Raw genomic sequence first — 16029 nt, forward strand, 5'->3', positions numbered from 1 at the left:
AAGGTTACACAGATGGTTGTCAGCAAAGCAAAAGTTAGTTCAGTGACCTGGCTTCTAGTTCCACATCCTCTCCTCTGACTCCACCACACTCTTGCCATAAGTTTATCTAAAGGCTGAAACACCAAAATGTTGAAAGGGTAAAACCAAAACGCAAAATGTATATACAAAATTATGAGTTCCTGTCATACAAGAAGTCTGTTTCATTTTTCCTTATACTCACCCAACCAAAGGTGGCTAGGAATTAGGCGAATAGGTGAGTCATGTATATAGGTGATGCTGATAAAACTGTTACCTATTCCCAATGCTGTAGCAAGAGATGAGACATGATTCCGCTATTAAGGCTAGGATACTGCATTTCTAGCAATTTTTTCTCCTTTCACTCAAGTGTGCAGTACTTAAAATAGAGCCTGGATTGCCTGTGATTGGGGCTGTTTTCACCCTTTGTTGGCTGTGAAATAGTTTATTTCATACCTCTTGGCTTTATACAATGATGTATTGAATTTAGAGAAGGGGCATGTGCTATCTTGCCCACTTACAAATGTAGTTCTCGGCCATTCTGTGGGTGTTGAATTATAACTGCCCGTAGAATAAATGAACACCTAACCATACTGCCAAGAGACCTCCCAAATCACTCCCTGTTCTAGATTACATTCTGTGGTTCCCAGGATCCCCAGTATATATCCACTTTTAACCACACTGGAAACTTTCAGACCATTTACTGTGTAGGAAATAATACAACAGATACGTGGGGGCAACAAAACCTTCCGGTTTTTCTGCCAGAACTCTCGTTTTGAAGAAGAATCATTAAACGTCTCCAATTTCTTGGAAAGGGGCATAGGCGACCCAAAGCAAGAGATATCTTAGAGAACTCAAAGAGCAAATCACTGAAAAGTGTTAAGGGAATGGATGAAAGGTGAACGTGGAGCTGCTCCAAGATCATCAGGGTCAAAATGAGGCAAGGATCTCATTTTAAAAGCAAGAAAGTAAATGCTGACTCAGTTTTCACATTACAACTTCAAATTCTTGATATACCATAATAGCACCAAAATTTTAAAAATGCAGAAAAGATCTTTTTCTTTTCTTTTCTTTTCTTTTTTTGAGATAGAGTTTCACTCTTGTTGCCCAGGCTGGAGTGCAGTGGCGCAACCTCCGCCCACCGCAACCTCCGCCTCCCAGGTTCAAGCAATTCTACTGCCTCAGCATCCGGAGTAGCTGGGATTACAGGCGCCCGCCACCACACCCGGCTAATTTTGCATTTTTAGTAGAGACAGGGTTTCTCCATATTGCTCAGGCTCGTCTCGAACTCCAGACATCAGGTGATCCACCCGCCTCAGCCTCCCAAAGTGCTGGGATTACAGGCGTGAGCCACCGCGCCCAACCTCATTTTGAAAACAAGAAAGTAAACGCTGACTCAGTTTTCACATTAGAACTTCAAATTATTGATATGCCATAATAGTACCAATATTAAAGAAATAAGGAAAAGATGTTTTTAAAATGGAAGTACAATCACGGAAAATAGGAAAAGCATTTTGCATTTTTATGCAGCTACTTCCTAGCTAAATATCAAATGAAGGGATATTAGTAGTGACTACATGTGCAGTTACTTACAAGCCAGAGGAATAACCGGTGAGGAAAGACCAGACTGTTTATTAAGTTTCCATTAATCATAAACTATGCAAGGCATTTTGGGGAAGTAATGGTGGGTAGACAAAACCAAACAAACCAACAAAACCAAAACAAATTAAGGCACAGAACTTTAAACTGCATTTTATCTTACTACATAGTAATACAATTCTTAAATTATTAGGCACACTCAAAATAAGGAATTTCCACATAACTCCAGCATTGTTTATTAAGAAACAGAATATTTTACTTTAAAGGGAATTATCCGCCAGGCGCGGTGGCTCACGCCTGTAATCCCAGTCTTTGGGAGGCTATAGTGGGCGGATCACTTGAGGTCAGGAGTTCCAGAGCAGCCTGACCAACATGGCGAAACCCAGTCTCTACCAAAAATACAAAAATTAGCCAGGCATGGTGGCGCATGCCCGTAATCCCAGCTACTTGGGAGGCTGAGGCAGGAGAGTTGCTTGAACCCAGGAGGCAGAGGCTGCAGTGAGCCAAGATGGCACCACTGCACTCCAGTCTGGATGACAGAGCGAGACTCCATCTCTAAATAAATAAATAAATAAATAAATAAATGACATTATACTACTCAAAAACGGCAATTTATATTTGTGAAGAACTTCTGACTGTACTCAAGTTCAGGGTTAATTCTGCTTTGTTTCCTTCCAGAAGCTGTTATACAAGCTAACATACAAAAATAAAAGTGCTACTAAATAAATGATATGTCCTGAAAAGCCCATAAACATTTCAGGTTACATTTCTCGATTCACTGTTAAAATTATGACTATGTATTTTTTTAAAGTTGTTTAACTTTTTCTATCCCTTGTATTCGCTCCTGGTGAAACGTTTCCACTACCTTATATTGTTATCACACTAAATTTAAATTTTATTTCAAACTAATTTTAAAATGTATTATCCTTGAATGAAAACTCTTCATTCTGTAATTATTGAAAGCAGTACCACTAGTATTAAACATATTACTATAACATTAATTTAAAAGGAACCCCTTTACTGCGTTAAAATGCCTAATGTTAAATAGCCTCCAACAATTATATAAAGGCTTAAAATAAGGTCAAAGGAAGAGAAGCATCAGGAAAAACTTTCAATGAAAACAAAAAATGTTTGCCAATCTTAAAAATTAAAATTACTCATATCATTGTGCACAGTATTTTTCTTGCTTCCATATGAAAAGTTACAAGTGTTTATTTTGTATCTAACAGCTCTTGAAACATCAGTAGCTTGAGGAAGGTGTTCATTAAAACCAATTTTTTTACTCCTGCAGTTTGAATACTGAGAATGTTGACAGTTTGTAACACAATTGACCGATGTAACAATGCATAGTAACCCTTATAAAATCTAGAGTCATGGAAAGATAAACTTTCTAATATTGAAAAACCTTCACTTTGCTCTAAGTAACAAGTATAAATAACAACTAACATTTAATGAGTGCTTGTCTAGTAAGCAGTGATGTTTACCCTTATTTTCTATCATAGTAATCTACAATTTTTTGTTGTCTTTCTCCCCAACTAATCTAGAAGCTCCATGGGGATAGGAACTTTGTCTTGTTCCTTACTGCCTGTCTAGCACCTGGTATGCTTAACACATAGTAGGAGGCACTGACACATAGTAGGCATATTATGCAGAACAACATATGCTTCATAACTTAGTATTCCAAATGTCCTAAACAGTCATGACTTAGAGGGTTATGAAAATGCAACAGAATAGAAAGCAGAGTTTATTATATTTAGTAGAATAAAAATTCTTCACTGAAACTTATAGTTTATATGTACACATATGTCCCATATAAAATTTATTTCTTACTATAGGTAAACATTTTAAGGAGTCTTAAAATCGCTGCTTTATGGGATTATTTCATTTGCTCCCCACAATAACCCTATGGACAATTCCATAACTTCCATTATAACAGAATCGAAATTTCTAGATGTCATATATATTGTCCAAGGTGACAGCGCCATCTAAAAGTACAGACATTAAGTCCAACAGAGCTTAAAAGAAAATAAATACAGACATTACTTGTACAGATACTTGCTCATAGGGTAATGTGGTAAGACAATCTGAATTAATAAGATTTTGATAATAGTAGTTATGGCTTGATTAGATAGGCTTTGAAGACAGACAAGCCTGATAATACCTGGCTCTGCAACTAACCAGCTGTGTGGGCTCTGGCCTGTAATTCAACCTCTCTGAGCTTCGATTTCCCCATGTGTAAAATATTCATACAACTGTTGTAAGCTGCAGATGATTTACTGTATGCAAATAGCCTAGACCAATTAAATGGGGGCTGTTGTGATTAAAATAATTATTATGTGTTTCCCCCCACGGATCCTATAAATCACATTCAATCCACTATGCCATAATTTAAATGTGTAAAAACTGTGCATCAGACTTTTATTGGATTAAACAACAAAGTATGGGAACTGGGCAAAAATGACATAGAGCTATCCAAGAGTCTCTGCTGTCGCTGGTTGAGAAGGATGCCAAGATCAAGGAGTTGATTCAGGTAACTAAGGGAATCTGAGGAAACATCGTTGCTTAACTGTAAAAACTAAATCAAACTACTTCATCCTCCTCAGAAGACCACAGCAAACATCCATCTTGCTCCTCTGTAGCCTGGATGGGGCAGACCCAGGTGTTAGGAGACGCACCTGGTCCGCTCCCGCCCACTAGGCCCTGGGCACCTCGGGGCTAGGGACAGAGGTTTGGAGCAACTCACCCCGGAGACTCCGTTGATACTGCCCCAGAATCTCCTCCAGGGTAGAGTTCTCCGGGGACTTCGCCATGCACACACTCTAGGCCCAGAGCTGGGAGTTACGTGGGGAAATGTCCAGCTTTCTCCCTTCCGAAAACAGCAGGCCTGTGGCCGCGGAGCGCCCGCCTGCTTCCTGCCGCGGCTGTCACAGGGGAGCCTAGAATCCCGCACGAAGCTCGTGGGGGCTCTTCCCACCCACTGGCCCTCGCGTTGGACCTCGGGAGTTGTAGTCCTCATGTTCAGCGCCTCCAAGCTCGACAATCCTGAGAGCCTTCCAGCTACACTACAATTCCCAGAGACCACTGCGCACCAGGCGCTAGCTCGGACGGTTGGGCTGCCAGAGCCTGTTGCCAAGAGACAGGCTTGCAGGCCCCGCCCTTTTCCTCCAGCCCAGCCTGTTTTAGTCCCGCCTCCATCCCGCTCTTCTGCCGCCTGGACCACCCCAAATGACAGAAAGGGTTCACTGAAGGCCTTGACGCTTCGAATTTGCTAATATGCAGCAGTTGATCCCTAGGTTACTCAAGGACGCAGAGAGGAACCTCTGAACCCTGCTTCAGTTGCGGTATTTTTTTAAACGGTCGAATAAATCCTCAAGAAATAGAAGCTCTAAATCCTCCAAACAGCCTAAATTGTAAAGGCGGCCGACACTACAACTCCTAGCATGCCCAGTAACCGGACCTCCACTTGGAGTTGGCGCTCTGCCCGCTGGGAACTGTAGTCCTTGTTGGTTGCGGTCCCACCTAACTCCGAGGTCCTCTTCATTGTTCTAGCTGGTCTTTCGGGGCACGCCTGCGCAGTGGGCAAGCTGGAAAAACGTGTGGGTGAGACCCTCGCACAACCCCTTTTCATTGTCTGTGTCTGGCGCCTGCGCAGTAAGGAATCGTTGGAACTGGGCAGGAGGAGGGGATAGGGTCCGGCTCCTCGCCCTTTCCCGAGGCGCCTGCGCACTAGGCAGCCGCTCTTTGCCGTTACCGCTATGTGTGGGGCGTGTGTGGAATAACGTTATTGCCCAGCGGAGCTGAGGGCCCCGGAGCTCGACCGCAGCGGCAGCGACGACAACAGCGGCGGCGACGACGACGAGGTGGGGGGAGGACGGCGTGCGAGAGACTCACGGGACGCGACGCGCCCCGCCTCCCCCGTCCGGTCCCTCTCGCCACTGTGAGGGGTAAGTGATGCGATCGGCTGCTCGGTGTAGGCGCCGCAGCCGCCGCCGCGGCTGCTTTTCCACGTCCTGCTCCTCGGGTTTGCAGCGAGGACTCGGGCGCGGCCCGCCGCGGGGCGGGGGTGCGGGGCTGCGGGGCTGGACCGCGAAGGGGGCGCTTCCCGGATGCTCCGCGCGGCGCCGCCACCCCCACCCTCTGCCCGCCCAGGACCGGGGTCTGGACGGGACCACCCTTCCCATCCCCCACCCGCCGCCCTCGGGAGCTCCAGTCCTGCGGCCCCCCGGCTTTCCCGAGTCCCTTGCCGCCGCCTCCGCGTCCCCTAAGTGCATTGACTCATTTTCAGCTTTCTCCTGGCTTTGTGCAGCCCTCCCCCTTCCGCCGTAGCAGTTTGCGAGGGGTGCGGGCGGAGCATTGGAGGGAATGGCTGCGCTGTCGCTGGGGAAGGGATTTCTCCCCGATTGGAGCAGTTCCGCGGGCCGATCCCTTTTGTGTGGTTGGTTTTGAGGTGTGAGGCCGTTGGCGAGGTCAGGCGAGGAGCCTTTTGGACGCGTTGGGAGGGCGTGGAAGACGCGCTGTCATGCACCCTGCCAGGCGACTGCACCCCGCGGAGGCTCTGGCTCCGTAGTAAACCCGGGGGAGGAGAGAGTGGCTTCCTGTCGGCTTCATTGTCCTAGGATTCAAATATAGGGTTTTGGTACGTTTCGCTTCCATTTTATGCAAGCGATGAAAAAATAACATTTGCAGCTGCCTAACACAGGGCGGGAAGACGTGGGATTTGTCTACTAAGTCACAGAATCTCTGTTCGGTGGCATTTCGTAGAGTTTTATTTATTTATTTAATTTATTTTTGAGGAATGTAAGGGAGACAGGGACTATGCCTGCTGGAGTCCAAGCACTGCCAAGGTGATCAATATAAAATTACTAGGTGACATTGGAGCCTGGGCTGGAGAGGGCCTGACAAGGAAGCTGTTGTGTCAGGGAAATGAACCAGCAGAATTGTTTTTTCAATGGGCGGGTAATGCATTTATGTTCCTGAGGGAATAGATACATCTTTCCGTTTTATTTTTTAAGCAAGTAGAACAAACAAAACAACTGGCCCAGGTCATTTCTGTTTCCGAAGTTGTTACCTCATTTTTATTGTATTAATGAAAATTTAGCCATTTGGGAGGAATTTGGCGAAGCAGATGATACATTTGATTGAAAATGCATCTTTTAAAACGATTTCATCCTCAAGTTTACAATGGATACAGCCGTTTGCTGGCGTTGCTTCTTAAAACACACCAGAAGAGAGGATAAAGCAGGATGGGGAGGAGCAGGTGGAGGAATAATGGGAGAGGAGAGAGTGACATTTTGACTATAGTATCTGGATCTTCACTGGTATAACCCTAGCTGGGTATGCTTCAGAGACTTAGGAATTCAGCTCTGGAAACAGTACACTGATGAATAACAAGTTACGTATTTTTCTGTCATTATTTTTTTAAAAGTAAAACTAGGGCTGCCTTTAGCTCTTCCTAACTTTGTAGGTAACACGGAAGAGCCCAAGTGCACTTGACAGAGGAAGACACTAAAACTCAGAAAGTTAACTGACTTGTCTGCCCAAGCCAGACTGTTAATGGAAGGCAGAGCCAAATGAAACTCAAGGTCCATTCTGCAGAGTGATCTTTCCTGTGTCCCCCCAGCCCTTTTACCCTGTGAAAATGTATGGAAAGCTTCTTTACGCTCTCCTTGAGCAGGCTGTGACTATCACTGAACTTGATTCTCACCGTTATTAATCAAGTTCTTGCCTCTGCGATGTAAAAGTAGTAATTCTTCTGAAATGGACCTTTAGTTGTATAAAGTAACTTACTAAATGAGGAAAGATGTCCTAACATGTGCTTTTCATAAAAACGAAGTGTTGCAGTGTTTTCCCTACTACTTAATGGTAGGTTTTAGTATTATTTCTTGAAAATCAATAGTATTTTATAATAATATGATGATCAACTCTATAGGCTGTGTTAAAAATAAAATTTCTGCATAACAAGAGCCTGTGATGTTTATTTTACCACAGTTAATGAGTTGTAATCATTAATGAGTTATTAGTGATTACTTTCAACTTAAACTAGAATTTACATTTTAAGATATATTAACTTTGTTTTTTATTGGGTTGATTTTGCCATAAAGTGCTCTTTTCTTGCCTTATAATTTTAATCGTTTAATTTTATGTTGCATTTTAATAGACTTCTTTAAAGGATTTATTATTTATCTTAAATTTCAACTTAAAAAAATGTGTAACTAAATTTCAGTGTGTGGAATTATATTCAATCATGCTTTAAATGTATTTTACTGGTAAATTTCATTGTGTTCTGAGATTATTTTGTATGGAAATAATCTGCCTGTTCCCTATTTTAACATTAGAATAGTGAAATTTATACTGTAAACCTTAGCATACATTCTGCATATTAATGCTGCTATGGTACTTTTTAAAATTCTGTGCTTCGTGATTTGTTTGATTTGTTCTAAGTATCAGTTTCTTGTTCCTTTTTATCTACTGAAAAGAAGAACTAGTTTTATTATTGTATCTGATTGCAATTAGATAATGCTCATCTAGTACTAAATATTGTATATGCTTAAGTTTTTTTGTCAAAATTTTTTTATTCCACAAAATTCTATTCCTGAAAAATATTTTTTCTATACTAATTAATATGTAAAGACTTTTCTTTCTTATCTGTCCCAAACACTGGGATGTTAAGCAGTGTACTTTTCAACTAAGTATCTGACAGACAACCTGATATTTAATTGCTAACTAAAATATCTGTACAGTTGCAAATTATTCTGGAAGTATAACAAAAGAGCAGTTACATGCCATTTGAAGAATGCTTGGTGAGTAGATAATATTGACTGAAGCATTCAATATTGATCTGTTTCATTAAGAAATGGGATACTTTTGATGGGAAGAAATATCAGACCATCTTTATCTCATTAATAACCAAAATTTCTAATCAAATACCCTAGGTTTTGATTTACTTACTCAAATATTTCATGAAGGATTGTTCAGCAGTGAGTTAGCCATTGTGAGAGAGAAAAAACATCTGTCTGGTAGTGTGGTTGATTAAACTGGATATATTGTACAGTTTAGCAGAAATGTTTTAGCCAAAGCCAGTGACATAGCCAATGTGTGTTACCGGTAAAGCCCACTTTTGGATCAAATAAAGGTGCAGAAACAAAACAGCAAAAGCAAAGTTAAAGAAAACCTCATAAAATCTACTTACATACAAACAGGGATTGTGACAAAGTATAGAAGTGGAGAAGAATCCCAAGCATGCATTGTTGAGGTCTGAAAAACAAATGACACATAGCAGAGAACAAGTCATTTTTTAGGTATATCCATAATTAATAAATGATATAGAAAATATTACCCTTTGAAACACAATATTTATTGAATAGTTGAATAATACCTACTAAATATTGAACATCTCCTAAGTGCCAGGAAGTGTGTCTGTGATGTGTGTGTATTTAATTTATGCAACAAATTTCTAAATTAAGGTATTAGTTTTACACATTGAAAAAATTTGAAGCATAAAGTTAGTGAATAACTTTGCCTCTGTGTTACACATTCCTAACTGATAGGGCCTATAATTGAACCTTTGTCTTTCTGGCTAAAGCCAAAATTCTTTCTACTCATCTTAGTAAGTTAAAGAGTACCACTTGTTTCCTTACTCTGGTTCATACAATTTTAGAATTCAAGGGAACTTTAGAAGTCAACTCATACAATGTGCCACCCACTACTAATATCTCTGAGATGTTATTAGGTCCAACTTCTCCACAAACCCTTCCCTGGACATAGAAAAGCCTGTTTAGCTTCCAAAAAGTGTAATAGGAAGATCTTACTTAAATTGAGCTAGTAGCTGCTTTTACTATATAACTTCTTCCCATTGGTTGCAATTCAGTCTTTAGAAGTAAGATGAAGTAAGGTTTTTCTCAGTGTATTAACTAGATTTTCTCTTGTCTAAATGTTAACAACACCTCCAACTTCATGTAATTTCCTTTGCCATCCCTCACATCTCTAAGTTGGATTCAATCAGTTCTGTCAGTGCCATTCTTTGTGTTCTGAGCTTGTTTCCATATTTAATTCTGCAGTTAGGGTCTGAATGCAAAGTGCAGTGAAATTGTCCCTTTTCTTATTTCAAGCCATACACACTTGTGTTTAAAGTCTAAAATTGTATCAACTCTTTAACAACAGTAATCTCTGCTAATTCAAAGCAAAAAAACAGAGAGAGAGAGAAACGTTACATGGCTTCTCAAGTTATAGTTATGTAATTCAAGGGATTATTTTTTGAGATTTTATTCTCCTTTTCTAATGTTCATAAATGGCCTTTATTAAATGATAGTGTTAGTAACACCTGTTAATGATAGGTGTTAAGTTTCTTTTGATGTTGGTCATGGGGTTTTGTTTTCTTTTAGTGTTCCTAATTAACCAATAAAAAGTTGGCAGCCTTATGTTGATTCTTACTTTGTTTTCTAGAAAATTGGTCTGGAAACCACTGACGTAGTCAACATAAATCAACATTTTTACACGTAGCTAGATCTCTCCCATTGTGTATATACACACTGATGATGTTTTTAAAGCAGTATTTTACCATTGCACCCTATTAAATTTCATCTCCGTGAACGTAGCCATAGTTAAAACTTGGGATCTTCTTGAATCATGATTCGTTCATCCAAGGGATTAGCTTTCCTTCCTGGCTTTTTGACATTTATAAATTTAACAGGCCAAACTCTTATGTCTTCATCCTGGCCATATACTTAATATAGCCAAGGACGAAGCCATGCACATTTATAAATAGAATACATGTTACGTAAATAAAAGATGCTGGGAAGAAAGGTGACACAAAAATAATGAAAACCATTTGGATGGCTTTTGTTTGTTTGTTTTTTGGGGTTTTTTGTTTGTTTGTTTTTGTTTTTGTTTTTTTGAGACGGAGTCTTGCTCTGTCTCCAGGCTGGAGTGCAGTGGCGCAGTCTCGGCTTACTGCAACGTCCGCCTCCTGGATTCAAGCTATTCGCCTGCCTCAGCCTCCCGAGTAGCTGGGACTACAGGCATGCCTGGCTAATTTTTTGTATTTTAGTAAAGACAAGGTTTCAGCATGTTGGCCAGGATGATCTTGATCTCCTGACCTCATGATCCACTGCCTAGGCCTCACAAAGTGCTGGGATTACTGGTGTGAGCCACGGCACCTGACCTTCTTTTGTTTTTTAAATTAAAGAGAAAACCATTATATCCTCCAGTAGTAAAGGAATTAGATGAAGTTTACAATATAGTGGAGGATATGGATAATTCTTTTATGATATAAAGTCACGTAAGGATAGATGCGATGAAGAAAAATTAATCAAGGTAAAGAGATAGTGATGGAGGACTGCTCTTTTAAATTTATTTTCAAGTGTTCATTCAGGTAGTTTTCAAATAATATGTTGAAAAGAAATAATATGAAAAACCTCTTCACCCCACATCTTATCTGCTGAATTACCACTTTTGCCGATCCAGTAAGTAGCTATTTTTATTATTTCTTACGTATTCTTCAGTGAACTTTTTTTTTTTTTTTTTTTTTTTGAGACAGAGTCTTGTTCTGTCACCTAGGCTGGGATGCAGTGGCAGGATCACAGCTCATTGCAGCCTCGACCTGCTGGGCTTAAGCGATCCTCCCACCTCAGCCTGTTGAGTAGCTGGGACTACAAGTATGTGCCACCATGCCCAGCTAATTTCTTGTAGAGATGAGGTCTCACTATGTTGCCAAGGCTGGTCTTGAACTCCTGAGCTTAAGTGATCCTCTTTCCTCAGCCTCCCAAAGTTCTAGTATTACAGGCATGAACCAACATGCCTGGCCATGAATTTTTCTTCACCTCAAGCAAATATAAATATATATTTTGTGTCCCCTATATGACACAAAAAAATAGCCTCTTTATCCACTATGCTACACCTTGAGAACTGTTTTAGAGTGGTTAGGAAATCCCTCTTTCTGAGGTGACATTTAGCAGAGAGCTTGCATTAGGTAAGGAAGCAAGCCTGTAGGTATCTGAGTGGAGAGTGTTCTACTCTGGTGCAGTGGTTTTGAGGCAGGAACGGGATAAGTGAATTTGGAGAACACTGTGGCTGAAGGTGAGTGAGGAAAAGGTGCTTATAGGAGGAAATGAGGTTGCATAGAGATTTTATTGGTTGATTTTAAGTACTGTGAGTGTTCATTGGAGGATTTTGAGCACAGCCCAAAAGATGGTTTATATTTTTAAAGAATGGCTCTGGGTATTCTTTAAGCCACTGGGAACCATGAGATAAGCGAGGAAATGACTGGAATGATCTGGTTTAAGAGACGTTAATGGTTTAGAGTAGAGCGACAGTAGTGGCATTAGTGAAAGTTATTAGGTTCTGGCTTTAGAGAGTCAAACGTTTTGGACATGTTAGTTTGAAGTGTCTGTTAAACACCCAAGAGGACACCTCAGGTAGGCAGTTGGAGATGTGAGTCAAGAATTCAGAGGAGAGGTTTGGACTGAAGATAGTTAAATGTTAAGCATCACCAGTAGACTTAAAGGGATCTCTTGGGTAGGGAGTTAGACGGAGAAGAGATCCAGAAATTGAGAACTTGTACTTTCCACATGGAAAGCTGAGCAAAAAAGAAGGTGCCATCGAGGAGGATTGAAAAGTGGCCAGTGAGGTGTGAGGAAACTGAAGAGTATATTGTCCCACAAGCCAAGTAAAGGAAGTATTTTTAGAGATAAGGAGTGACCTGTATCACCTTTAATCACCTAAATACTTCCTAAGAAATCAGGCAGTATCCTCTTTCTTTCTGAATGGTCTCTGAGAAAGCAATTTCCTTTCTTCCATCTGGTTTATCAACATGAATGTTCACAGTTATTCTTCCCTGGAAACTACGAAATCTAAAGCCCTGAACAAAGTGTTACTCATGAAGAGGCCAATGCTGTTTCCTACGTGGATGGGTATGGCCGCTGCTGCTGCCTCTATGTTTGAACAGGAGAAGCGATGCTGTTGCATGGGAAGAATTTTTCAGGAGGCTAGTGATAGGCCAGCTACCTCAGAGCTTTATTGTGGTAGCCAAATGAGGTGGATGTAAAAGCCAAATGAAAGGTATAACTGCAGGTAGGGGTCTCCTTCCCTTACTGCCCCAAGTGTGGTACCAACTTGATGGTGTTAGATTTGAAGAACTATGTATGTTGGCAAATAAAAATATTTTTCATTTTGAGTCTGTAGGAATGTTTTTTTTACTTCCTCTGCATTCTATCCCCATAGGCAGATTTGCACATCATTTTATAATATTCTTGAGGGTAGAGGAAAGGGCTTGATGCTAGAAAGAGGATAAAAACAACCAGGCCGGGCGCAGTGACTCACACCTGTCATCTCAGCACTTGGGGAGGCCGAGGCGGGTGGAACACCTGAGGTCAGGAGTTCGAGACCAGCCTGGCCAACATGGTGAAACCCTGTCTCTACCAAAAATACAAAAATTAGCCAGGGGTGGTGGCGCAGGCCTGTAATCCCAGCTACTCAGGAGGCTGAGGAAGGAGAATCGCTTGAGCCCAAGAGAAGGAGGTTGTAGTGAGCCAGGATTACATCACCGTACTCCAGCCTGGGCAACAGGGTGAGACTCCATCTCAAAAAAAAAAAAAAAAAACAAGTTTTAAGATAATAGCTTTTTTCCCCAATCCTGAATTCATCCTTTAATTCTAAACTGTCCAGATAAAGAGACTTTGGGTGGAAAAGTGAGCAATGTAAAAGACTTGCTTACAGTTTTTCCCTAGGCCAGCCAGGAAGACTTTCTTCTTTTAACCAACTTTTTTCTGGAAGGTGTTCAACTCAGTACTGGTTTGTCACATTACACGGAATAGAAAAAGTGCACATTGAAAGCTTAGGGACTGGTTAGGGGTTTTGAACGGTTGGCAGCCAGCTAGAAACTGATTTGAGGAAACAGGAGGGTAGGAGAAATGAGTCCCCTTGATGATAATAGGAATTAAGTGCAAAATACTTATTTTGGTGAAAAAGGAGCATCACAAATACAGGACTTTCTGCAGTCAGCTTTTGGAGGCAGTGGGGCTATACCTGCACAACATTTAGGTATCTTGCAAACCTTATATAATATGATTTGCTATGGTTGGTCATTACATACTTCTCCCCGGATAAAAAGAAATGCATATAATGCATTGCAAATTGAAGGCCCTTTTATTTTTTAATACTTTTTTATATTAAAAATCTAATCCTAATACATGGCAGAAAATTTAGAAAACAAGTTTTTCTACCATTAAGTACTATTATAATCCCACTAGCCAGTAGCCGTGTTATATAATCTTGTCTATTCCAGTTTAATTTGGTAACATTTTATCATGAAGTTAAACTTTTTGGCTCCAACTTTTAATGGTGGTATAGAGTCTGTCTTCTGAAACATATCATCTACTTACATACAATTTATGAAAATTAAAGATATTTTTAAAATTGCATTTTTAGAATTGTAAACAACAGGCCGGGCGCAGTGGCTCATGCCTGTATCCCAGCACTTTGGGAGGCCAAGACTGGCAGATCACTTGAGGTCAAGAGTTCAAAACCAGCCTGGCCAACATGGGGAAACCCCGTCTCTACTAAAAATACGAAAATTAGCTGGGCTTGGTGGTGCACACCTGTAATCCCAGCTACTCGGGAGGCTGAGCAGGCGAATTGCTTGATTCCAGGAGGCAGAAGTTGCAGTGAGCTAAGATTGCTCCACTGCACTCCAGCCTGGGCAGCAGAGAGAGACTCTGTCTCAAAAAAAATAATAATAAAAAAATAAACAACACTGTAATGGACATTTCTAACTCTGAATTTCTGTGCAAATCAATGTTTTTCTTTGATTTCAACAAATTATGGTTAAAATACAATGCAGATACAAATGCAGAATTCTACTAATTAAACCTTTTCTAACTTCAATAAAATTACCCCCTCCAGTTTATATCAGTTTATTCTTCTACCACTGGCATATGAAACTGTGTGTTCCTTCAACCCTTCATCAGTGCTGAATATTGCATATCTTTTTTAAAATTTGCTTTCTTTTTTCTTTTTTTTGAGGCAAGGTCCTGCTCTGTTGCCCAGGCTAGAGTGGAGTGGTGTGATCATGGTTTGCTACAGCCTTTACCTCCTGGAGTCAAGGGATCCTACCCACTCAGCCTCCCAGGTAGCTGGGACTGTAGGCATCGGCCACCATGCACATCTAAGTTATTTTATTTTATTTTATTTTATTTTATTTTATTTTATTTGAGACGGAGTCTCGCTCTGTTGCCCAGGCTGGATTGCAATGGCGCGATCTCGGCTCACTGCAACTTCTGCCTCCCAGGTTCAAGCGATTCTCCTGCTTCAGCCTCCTGAGTAGCTGGGATTACAGGCGCACACCACCACACCTGGCTAATTTTTGTATTTTTAGTAGAGATGGGGTTTCACCATGTTGGTCAGGCTGGTCTCGAACTCCTGACCTCATGATCTGCTCACCTCAGCCTCCCAAAGTGCTGGGATTACAGGCGTGAGCCACCCACCACACTGGCCAAGTTTTTTTTATTTTTCACAGAGACAAGGTCTCATTTTATTGCCTAGGCTGGTCTCAAACTCCTGGGCTCTAGCAGTCATCCTGTCTCAGCCTCCCAAAGTGGTGGGATTACAGGCATGAGCCACCCAATCTGGACAGTTTTGCCACTTTGATAAACAATAACCAAAAAAACCCTTATTTAAATTTCTCTTACCGGTAACACTTAACATTTTTAAAAAATATGCTTATTGGCCATTGTATTTCCGATCTGAATTGCTTGTGTATGTTCCTTTTGCTTGTTTTTCTAAAGGATTGTCCATCATTATATTCACTTGTGACAGATTCTAGGATCACCATACTTCTGTTGTATCACCCTGCTACCCTCACTTGTAACAGCTTTTGTGTAATAGATACTGTAAAAAATTTTTCCCAGATTGTCATTGCCTTTTAAATTTGTTATTTTTACCCAACAAAGATTTTAACATGTGTATAATCAAATTTCTCATTTCCTTTTTCTTATGAAATAATCTCACTACCCAAAATTTTATTAAATTCATGCCTGTCGTATTTGTGATTTGAATTTTTACATACAAATGTGTTAATTGATAATGTTTTTTTGAATGTGTTTAGTCATATATAGCCTGCTGTGTCAGTTTATTGTATAACTCCCCAGAGTTTTTACTTTCTTTTTTTTTCTTTTTTCTTTTTACTATCTTTTTTTTCTTTTGTTTCACTTTGTCCTCCAGACTGGAGTGCAGTAGGGGGGATCTCGGCTCACTGCAGCCTGGATCTCTTGGGCTCAAGTGATCCTCCTGCCTGAGTTCCCCAAGTAATTGGGAATACAGGGCACGCGCCCCCACGCGCAGTTAATTTTTTCGTATTTTGGGTAAAGATGGGGTTTCACCGTGTTGCCCAGGCTGGTCTCAAGTTCCTGAGCTCAAGCTATC

The 16029-nt window shown here is 40.9% G+C and overlaps 2 protein-coding genes across 32 annotated transcripts in view; one reads left to right on the top strand and one right to left on the bottom strand.

Annotated features, from left to right (window-relative positions):
* The window catches only part of LOC105474671 (SHH signaling and ciliogenesis regulator SDCCAG8), a 253094-nt gene extending 247852 nt beyond the window's left edge, over window positions 1–5242 (bottom strand). For 18 of the 22 annotated variants that reach the window (XR_011607733.1, XR_011607735.1, XR_011607744.1 and 15 more), the window contains exon 1: window positions 4358–4793. Coding sequence is in view for 15 of the 22 variants with exons in the window: in XM_071069491.1 (XP_070925592.1) it covers window positions 4358–4630 (273 nt within the window). In the remaining 7 variants the exon portion in view is untranslated. Of the gene's footprint in view, window positions 1–4357; window positions 4794–5071 lie in introns of those variants that run through there. The other 4 variants (XM_071069480.1, XM_071069534.1, XM_071069513.1 and 1 more) reach the window with 4 other exon arrangements.
* Window positions 5243–5418: 176 nt separating this feature from the next.
* The window catches only part of LOC105474672 (centrosomal protein 170), a 128195-nt gene continuing 117584 nt past the window's right edge, over window positions 5419–16029 (top strand). For 9 of the 10 annotated variants that reach the window (XM_011729492.3, XM_011729494.3, XM_011729495.3 and 6 more), the window contains exon 1: window positions 5419–5558. The gene's annotated coding sequence lies outside the window, so the exon portion shown is untranslated. Of the gene's footprint in view, window positions 5559–6112; window positions 6251–16029 lie in introns of those variants that run through there. The other variant, XM_071069411.1, reaches the window with a different exon arrangement.

This window comes from Macaca nemestrina, chromosome 1, assembly GCF_043159975.1.
Source record: "Macaca nemestrina isolate mMacNem1 chromosome 1, mMacNem.hap1, whole genome shotgun sequence".
NCBI classification, from domain to species: domain Eukaryota; kingdom Metazoa; phylum Chordata; class Mammalia; order Primates; family Cercopithecidae; genus Macaca; species Macaca nemestrina.